Source organism: Dasypus novemcinctus, chromosome 3 (assembly GCF_030445035.2).
Source record: "Dasypus novemcinctus isolate mDasNov1 chromosome 3, mDasNov1.1.hap2, whole genome shotgun sequence".
Lineage (NCBI taxonomy): Eukaryota > Metazoa > Chordata > Mammalia > Cingulata > Dasypodidae > Dasypus > Dasypus novemcinctus.
This window is the reverse complement of record NC_080675.1, coordinates 12,499,970-12,509,759: the sequence shown is the minus strand read 5'-3', so window position 1 is coordinate 12,509,759 and position 9,790 is coordinate 12,499,970. Positions and strand designations below refer to the sequence as shown.

Below are 9,790 nucleotides of genomic sequence, written 5' to 3'. Positions count from 1 at the left end.
GTCATAGGGAAGTCACTTCACCTCTGAGCCTCCCGAGCTCGGAACTGTTAGACACACGCAGCGGGCGACAGCTGGCATCGGCTCAGGCTTCTCCCCCACCAAGCCAGCCGAAGTCTCCTCCAAGCGCGGGCCGCATGGGGGCTCACTATTCGCTGCGGGGGAATGGACCTGCCGCCTGAAATGAAAACTCTCCTGTGAGCACTTGGCGCCCCCTCGTGACCACAGAGAGATCCTGCAGGGCCATGTTTCTGGGGCACCACTCCCTCTTCAACTGAGCTTGCTAAGATTCAAACTGCAGGCCTTGACTTTGACCATAAGGTGGGGGAACCCCAGGATCTCCCTCTTTACACCTAAAAGAGTGACTCTGGAGTCAGTCAAACCTGACCTTGAGTCCTAGCTGCTGCTCCTGGCTGCTCAAGGGCTGATTTGCCACCTGGATGGATGCCTGGCTGAGCCCACGGCCCAGACACTTCAGGAAGGATAACTGCAAAAGACCCAAGGCTGGGAGCTCCCCAAGGGCACCCAGTCTTTCTAAAGCGTTGTGCTAGCTATTTCACAACCCCAGAGACTCTCTGGCCCCGAACCGCAGGCTCTTGCCTTGGCTCACAGCTTCCCCAAATTATCTACCAACAGCCAGTGGTCCTTGGAGTATATTTATTGGAAAATCCTCCTCCTGCCAGGAAAAAGAGGAAAACACCTTTGAGTGGGTGAGGGGTGGGGCATATAATGGCAAATTCAAATAAGCAGGAAGGGATTGGGCAGGTGAAATGGCCCGGCAGAAGCCCCAAAAGCCAATGCTGCGGCTCGTCTGCCCCCTGGCTCCCTAGGAGAGCGTGAGGATGTGGGGTTAGAAGAATATCCCTGAGGCCTCTATCCCAGGGAGAGGAGACATTTTCAGCCTCAGGCCATGGTTCATCCACAGCAAGCCGGAATTCCCCCTTTACTTCCCACTCGGGTTGCCAATCTTTCCCAAGAAGAGCACGGTAGTCGTGATGTCCTCGACGATCAACATCAGAAAGGTTCTGTTGAACCTGATGTCTATTGGCGTCTCCATGGGCAGTGTCTCCATTGCAGAGCTCGCGGCAGCCTCTGAGCCCCTCTCATCTACTTTCAGTTCAGCCTTGTGGACCGCCTGGAAAAAGTAGGGGATTGGGGTGGTCAGTGCCATTCAAGATACTCAGAGGCTGGCAAGAAGCCCAGAGAGGGAGAGGCTTTGGCCAAAGGCACCCAGGAGAGTAGCCACCCTCCACCCAGGGCTCTGAGCTTTTCCACTGCTGCCTGGTATTCAGGCGTTGAAGGGTATGCAACGAGCAGATGCAGCACGATGGAAAGTACAATGCAGGTGGAGCATCAGATACAGGGAGCTTGGGAAGCAAGTGGGGTTTGCTCTCCTTTTTGTGAATTACAGGAAAAATCAACTACAATCAATGGCATCTGAGCTAGATAGAAGGAAGGCTGCAGCATGCCCACCCAGAAGCCCCTTTGATCTGTCTGGTGGGGAGTAAAAGGGAGCCAGATTCTGGGTTTGCTGCTTGAGAGGGTCATACCCCAAAGCCACCCCAGAGCATCAACACCTGGGAGTAGGCAATGGAGACTGGGGGATTTCAGTATCTCTGTGGAATTCATTTCATTCTACTGGCAAGACTCTAATCATTTGACCTAAAGAAAACAGGACAATACCCTACATCGACCTTCAGCTCTCAGCTCATTTTACTACAGAAAAGAAATGAGCCACTGTGTGGGCAATAAAGGCCTCTAGAAAAGGGGTAGCTGGCATTGAAAGTTTAGAGTAGGGGCTCTTAACCAGGGATCCCTGGACCACTTGGGGTGCATGGAAAGATTTCAGGGGGGTCCTTGAGCTTGAATTGAAGAAAATCAACTTATTATCTTTATTTTCTCTGACCTCTAACTGGAATCTAGCATTTCCTGCACTTCTGATCATATGCAATGCATAAATTACAGCTGTATTCATTTCACCTGACTGGCAAAGGGGTCTGTGGAACAAAAAAGTTAAGAAGCCCTAGTTTACAGAGAGTCCGTGGAAGGAAAACTTAACAGGGCGACTATTCTCTTAGCGCTCCTTCTCTTGCACACTGGAGAAGAAATTATTTGAAAGGGGCCTTGTCTGGGGACGTCCGAGGACCACAGATGTGGTTCCCGTTCTCTCCTCGCATCTTAAAGAGCGAGGGGGCTTCAGAGGGCGCAGCAGGGGACCTGCACGTGTTCTTCCCGGGCCTGGTGTTTCCACTTCTGAATAAGCACGTTCCCCTGCCCCGGCCGCGAGCCAAAGGCCAGGAGGAGGCAAGCATGGGCACGTCTTCAGAGCAGGGCTTCAACCCTTTTTCTGTTCCGTGGACCCCTTTGCCGGTCAGGTGAAAACCATGGGCTAAGTCCACACTATACAGTGTATCATTTAATAAGTAGATCACACCCACACCAAGACATCCCCACGAGAATAACGTTTTTTTCTGAATTTCCCATTCAAGCTCACAGACCTGGGTGAGACCCCCTGCTTCGGAGGAGCGGGCCTTCGTAGACTCCGCTGCGGCAATTTGATTCCACTTCAAATTCCGCAGGGCTTTGCACAACCAGAAAGCACGGCCAAGGGAGGAAGAGGAGGATGCAGGGGAAGTGGAAGCTGAGGCAGAGGAGGGGGCTGCTTTACGACAGCCCTTCAGAGCTTGTAAAATATTTCCACATTCGTTTCCTTACCTGGTGCTCACAGGAGCCCTAAGACGCAGAGTCAAACACCCCCATTTTTGGGTAAAAGATACGGTGAGCAAGGTGAAGTGGCCCGTGTCCCCAGCTGGGAAGGCTGGAAGCAGGGGAGCCCCCAGCCCAGCTAGTGGGGAATGGGCAGGGGCTGAGGGGGCGGCAGGGGGTGCAGCTTCCAGAAGGTCCAGCTCCTTATCGCCCCAGCCCTGTGGGCTGGCACCCTCCAGGGTCATGGGGCGAAGCCAAGAAGCCACCCCAGGGCCTCCGCATCTGCACCAGGCACGGTCCTGACGACCCTGTAGGATGTTTAACTTTCTAGCCCCCTGTGAAGGCCCAGGGACCCACGTCTAAACCACTAAGGACGTGTGTGGCCCGGGCAGATCGCCTGCCACCCCTCTCCTCAGCCAGCAGGAGTTGCCGGCAATGATTAAAGGAACTCCTTTTACTCAATGGCTGACCCTGTGTCCAGTGAATGGTAACTTCCAGCGTTGGAACAGCTCATCTCACACACATCTGGGCAGTTTGAAATTCTTTTGTGAATCCTTAAAAGAGAAGGGGTAGTTTTTTAACAAATCCATTCCTGGGGGTATGCGACCCTTTTTTTGGGCTGCATCAGTGAGGCATGACTTGGGTCGAGTCTCCGCTCTCTTGCCGGGTCTGATATAAATGGAGACACAGAAACACAGGACAGGGAAGCCACCTCATCTGATCGTGCCATGTGAGAGGGGACTGCAGGAAAGCAGGGATGTGCCAAGTGGCTAAGACAGGTCCCGGAGCCTGGAGGCAGCAGCACACAGCTGAGGAGATGGGGGAACAAGACCTCTGCCCAGCTGCTGCCCTCAGCTGAGCTCCGGGACGGTGGATCCTGGAGGGGAAGGCAGAGATTGGGGGCCGCCCTTGTCATGTGGCAGGGAGCCAGGATCTCCAGGAGCTGACTTGGGTGAGAAAGCATCTCTGATGGTGCCTCGATTCGGACGCTTCACGGCCTTGGAACTGTTAAGATTTTATGCTAAATAAAATTCCCATTAAGAAGGCCAACCTGTTTCAGGTATTTTTGCATCGGCAGTCTTTTGGTGAAAGAAAACAACATCCCTGGAAAATTTCCCTGGCCAGGCTCTTTCTGCCCAGAGCTTCTCCCGCCAGGCATGTGCAAGGGCCCTCCTGAGGCTTCCCGGGCTGCCTTTGCTGGAGCACTGACCACACTTAGAAAATGGCCACGTGTCTCTTCCCTGAGGGCAAGAACTGTTTCTGTGTGTCCCAGCAAAGGGCCTATGCCACAGAGGTGCCTAATATTAGCTAGTCAAATGATGAACGGACCCTACTTGCTCTGGAAATATGTCTTAGAGCAGCCGTTGCTGCTGGCATTTGGGTTCTGCCCAGTCATCCTTTAGCATGCATTCAACCCACTTGCGCTGTGCACCTGCCAGCAGCCGTTCTCAGGGCGTTCCCCTGCTTCACCACTTTTGATGGCTCCCCAGTACCACTGATTCAGAACAGTCTGCACAGCTTGGCACCCTGGACCATTTCCAGGGGAGCTGGAGCCTCCCCTTTTGCTCCCATTTAGCATCAGCCAATCCCCACCATCCTCCTCTGATCTGGAGACATGCTCATGCTTGCCTGCCTCCCAGCCTTTGCCCATGCTATTCGCCTGCTGGGAGACCCTCCCAATACTCCTCCCCCGGCCCCACCCACACACACGACTCATGGCTTTTCGTGTAAAGCATGTTTGTGACTTACTCCTAACAAGCCCGAGAGACCTTTGAGAGAGGATCTGGGTCATTTTCATCTTCTTATTCCCCATGGGGCCTAGACAAGTGCCAAGCCTAGAGGAAGTGCTTGACAATACTTGTTGCCTTGAATCAACTTCCAAAATAGCACTAGAGATTGGTATATCCAATTTTAAAGATTGGGAACTATGAGGCTTAGGGAGGTTATGGGGTTTGCCCCCGATCACATAGCTGGCCAGGACAGAACTGGGGTTTGGTGGGGGGAATCCTTGTCCACTGAGCCACTGCAACAGCTCCTGCTGCTGCAGAGGGTGGCATCCAGGTCAGGCAGCTTACCTCGCCTACTTTCAGGTTGCGGTAAAGGGAGATCTTGGTGAGATCTCCATGTTCCTCAAAGACTTTGGAGATCCCCAGTTGGGCCATTGTCTTCTTCAGGTCGTAGATACCCGTGATGAAGAACTTGGGCAAGGACACATCTACAACCCTGGGGAATTGAAAGCAAAAAAGATGAGTGGTGAAGTCCTCCCTGCTTCTAGGACACGCCCCAAGGATGGAGGGTCAATGAGATATTTGTCTTCCCATCCCCTCAGATCTTCTCCCTCTACCCACAAAACAGAGTGTGAGGGCACTCCTTAGACCCTGGGCCCCTGGTTTAAAGACTCCTTATATTCTCTTGACTATGTCCTTGTTTCCTATCACACCTGTAGAGTGCTCATCCACAGGAAAGCTTCTCCAGTCCAAATCATCTCAGGGCCCCTTCCGCTTCAGTCACTGAGCAGTTCCATTCTGTAGCTGCAGCCATGTCCAAAGCCCCAAGCCACTGCTGACTCCAGATGTTAGAGGCAGCAGGGCCTCCAAATCGGGATTGAGGCAGAACTAGGTTCCAATTCCTCCCCTGCCTCTCCTAAGTGCTGTGAGTTGCGGCAAATTATTTCAACTCTGTAAGACATTTGTCTCAAAAGGATCATGATAATTGTTGAACCTATGGGACAATAAGAATGTCATAACAGGCGACGGACTTGGCCCAGTGGTTAGGGCATCCATCTACCACATGGGAAGCCCACAGTTCAAAACCCCGGGCCTCCTTGACCCGTGTGGAACTGGCCCATGTGCAGTGCTGATGCGCGCAAGGAGTGCCCTGCCACACAGGGGTGTCCCCCGCATAGGGGAGCCCCATGCACAAGGAGTGCACCCCGCAAGGAGAGCTGCCCAGCATGAAAGAAAGTGCAGCCTGCCCAGGAATGGTGCTGCACACATGGAGAAGTGACAACAAGATAATGCAACAAAAAGAAACACAGATTCCCATGCTGCTGACAACAACAGAAGTGGACAAAGAAAACGCAGCAAATAGACACAGAGAACAGACAACCGGCGGGGGGGGGGGGGGGGGGTTGGAAGGGGAGAGAAATAAATAAATCTTTAAAAAAATAAAGAATGTCATAACAAATGCATGTAAGATGCTCATCAAAAAGTCAGAGATCTGCAAATCAATCTGCAAATAGAGAAAGATCCACACATCCTCTTGTCCTTGACTTAGCAGACCCACATGCTGCATGAGTGGGACCCACCTGAAGCATGGGCACCCACAGCTGCTTCTCATTCACATGGCTCCTGCCCACCTGGACCTAGACCCCATTTCTTCTCATCCATCCAAGGACCTCTGTTCAAGGATCTATGTTTTCTCTCCTGTATCATCCATAAATGGTGTATACCGGACCATTCTCAGAAGAAGACCCCATGGCAATAAAAGCAAAACTCTAACTTGTCCTTCAGCCCTGAGTCACCACTCCCTCCAACTTCCAGCTCCCTCTTTTCTCTCTTTTACAGCAAAAGTTGTCTTTACCATACAAATCCATTTATAAAGGTGAAGGTAGATGAGTGGTTATGGTGCTCTGAGGAAGAATGCGAAGGGGTGTGGAGTCTTTCTTTTTGGAGTAATGAATTTGTCCTAAAGTTTCTGAGATGATAAATGTACAACATTGTGTTTATACTAAAAGCCATTTGATTATACACTTTGGATAGAATAGCCAGAAACAGCAGCTATGTTGAGTGGGTGAGGCATAGAGAGATTTAGAGGTGAGGAATTTTTTTGTCTGTTTTTGTTTATTGTTATTATAGAAATAATGAAAATGCTCTAACAATGATTGAAGTTTCCAAGAAACCATAACTCCCTAACCCACTATCTTCTAGTTACTATCAGGGAAAGTTTTCACCTCTAGGGCTTCCTATTGGCCCCTGCATGTAACTCGAACCCTCAACCCCCTCCCACCAACTATCATTTCTCCGCCTAGGAAAGTTTGGTATAAATTCAAATTCCCCCCTTCCAGGAGTGGGCTGACGTCTCTCTCCAGACCCCCACCATGCTGGTGGGGCGCTGAAGTGTCTTCTTCAGAACCCCTCTGTTGGGAAAGCTTCCCAATAAATTCTTTCTTTGTCTATAGTCTTATCAGTCTCCATGTCTCAGTAAGTGCCATTTTTTCTCCAACAACTATCTTTTAGGCTGGGGAATTAAGAATCATAGTTTGTCCTGTAATTCCCCAAGTTAAACCTTTTAACAGTCTTGAAATGAAGGTGGTTAATAATACTAAAACCAAATTTCAATAAGTAAAGGCAAAGCCCTTGAAAGCTATGGAAAGATCTTTTAAAATAAATTAAACAATTATAATTATTCCAGAACCTAGCAGTCAGTATTCTTTTAAAACTATTCACAGCTTCAATTTTATTTCATTGGATGTAATCTCCCTAAGTTTATAAGATACTAATAAAATAAAACATTATATGTACTAAATCTTTAAGATGATGAAAGTTGTAAGTTCACATCTAATGAAATTAAGTAAAAAGAAGAAATGAATAAAGTCAATTTCATTGGTTACTAATTGTAATTTAATAAGCTTATTTTAAGGTAAAGTAACCAGTCTATGTTGTTATAGTTAATTACAAGTTGTTTGTAAAAGCATCTTCTAAACTGAAAACTTTAAATGGCTAATTCCATTGATTAGAAACCTAAATTAGTATTAATAATAAAAAGTAACTTCATGACAGAGAAACCTGTCAGAGGATACCTCAATATGCATATTAAAGTGGTGATAAAGAAAAATCACCTTGATTCCATTGGGAATCTTGGGTTTTCATATAATAATGGAGAAAGTAGTTTTTCCTGTGAGGCTAAAGTTAAATGCCTGTTAATTAACATAATCATGGTAAAGGTATAGAAGTAAAAAGCAAAGTACTAAAATAGTTAAGTTCATTTGACATGTTATACATTGCATTGGAAGTACTTAGAAAGTATATAAAGAGTAAAAGAGATAGACTTCAGTATTGTCAAACTCTCTCCTGCATTCAAGCCAGGCCCAAATAGCCTTCATGGTGCTTCCCCATTTGAGTTATTGGCTAGATTGGTCACTAGCCCCCAAAACAATAAAAGTATCTACTACAACTCTGAACATGCTCTGGAAGTAGATGGAGAGTAAGCTGCAGTTTCAGACTCCTGCAGCAGCCAAAGATGGCTCAATATGCCCAGATATACAATGGCCATTGCCTTCAGACTGACTCTGTTTCATAGTGCCAAAGGGCGCTATGCACCAGGCTGGTGAAACACTAGAGCCTTACCTTCCTAGTCTTTCTCAAGGATCAACAGTGCTGCAGCATGCTGGCTGTGTGAAGGCAATACCAAGTGGAGTGATGATTACCAGAGTGACATTGAGTAGAATTTAAACACAATTGGCATTACATCCTGCTCTCATGGAGCGATAACATGTATGGTATTGCAAACCTGGAGCTTAGATCTATTAACTGCAACTCAGAAAGGAACTTGTGCATTGATTAGTATTAAGTGCTGTACCTATATGCTTTAGGATTATGATGATATCTTTTCTATTCCAAATCATATGCAGAGGGATATTAAACATGTTAAAAGTCCTATATACTTAATTCATTTTATAAGTAGTTAGTGAATGTGCCTATATGATAAAGGAATACCTTTCTTAAGTACTGTCTTAATTTTGCTTGCAATGTACTTGCCTTGTTGTTGCCTGTACTGTCTTTGAGTTTATGTCCAGGGCAGTGCCTCTCTTCATACCTCTCCTAGCTGTTCTGAGTAAAACTATTGCCATGGAAAAGCTGGGGTTGGCTGTTTATACACCAACCCAACCAGTCTACTATTGTCTTTCCTAGAATTAACCAACAGAATGAAAAAACAGAATAGAATAGAATAGAATAGAATAGAATAGAATAGAATAGAATAGAATAGAATAGAATAGAATAGAATAGAATAGAATAGAATAGAACAGAACAGAAGTGTTTCCCACAAACTTTGGGGGAATGCAGCCTTTGAAGACACCTGGCCTTTCTCTCTCTTGTGGTCCAGCGTGTCATGGCTAGCCCCTTTTTACGTCTGCCTACTACCATCTTCTTTATCCTTTTAGTAAAACCATGTCTAAAAATTCTATTTAACTTTATTTCTTCCAAAATCAACACTTTATTAGCCATACAGGGATTTCATCTGGTTCCACGCACAGTGCCAGGCTCCTCTTTCCCCAACTCTGATAGAGTAGCAAGAGGGTTTTACACCTTGTCAGGTAGGGCCTACTGCCCCTAGCCAGCAGGAAGTAATGACAGAAGAATGACCATCATCCTTCAGCTCTCCTTTAAGAATAAGGATGTAAATCCTCTGGGAGTGGGGGGTGAGGCAGGCTAGTTTAGGGAATGGGAAAATGAGTCTAAAACCTGGGAGTAAAACACGTGGCCATGCAACCCCACCTGGAAACCCCCTGGGGAGAGCCACCACCAGAAGGCTGCTGGCGGACCCTGCAAGAGCCCAGCCATGAGAACTCCAAGGGAAAGCCCCGGATATCCTTAAGGGGCCTCATCACTGGGCCTCCTGGGGAACTGATGAGTGGGGCAATTAATTAAAACAGGGAACAGCTGGGACCTCTCCCCCGAACATTAGCAAGGGGAGGAATAATTAATGATTTAAAAAGTAACCACACAAGCCAAATCTCTATCTCTCTGCCTAGAGCAGCCCACACCTACATCTGGGGATACATAACCTATTATTTCCTCCCCTTTCTGTTCTCTTCTTCCATTTTCCTCAGTAAGCTACTGGCCTAACTAAACTGGCATGTTCTTAAATTCTTTTATGGAACATAGCCAAGAACCTAGAGGAATCCAGCTTCATTGATGGGCAAGTGGCTCGGAGGTCCCCTTTGAGTTGAGCTCCAGCTCCAGCTGTGTTTAGTTGCCTGGGGTCAGGCAAGGACAAGCAAAGAACTGAAGGTGACCACAGCAAGCCTCTGCCCTGAGCCCCAGACTACCTGACTGATGTGTCTATGGGATTGGCACAAATATAT

General features: G+C 47.8%; 1 protein-coding gene across 1 annotated transcript in view; it reads right to left on the bottom strand.

The window, feature by feature from the left end:
• Positions 1 to 643: 643 nt before the first annotated feature.
• SERPINA12 (serpin family A member 12) overlaps positions 644 to 9,790 on the bottom strand; it is a 45,950-nt gene continuing 36,803 nt past the window's right edge. The window contains exons 4-5 of the mRNA XM_004455909.4: positions 4,779 to 4,926; positions 644 to 1,132 (exon numbers count right to left, since the gene is read on the bottom strand). Coding sequence (XP_004455966.2) covers positions 941 to 1,132; positions 4,779 to 4,926 — 340 coding nt within the window. The 3' untranslated portion in view covers positions 644 to 940. The remainder of the gene's footprint in view (positions 1,133 to 4,778; positions 4,927 to 9,790) is intronic.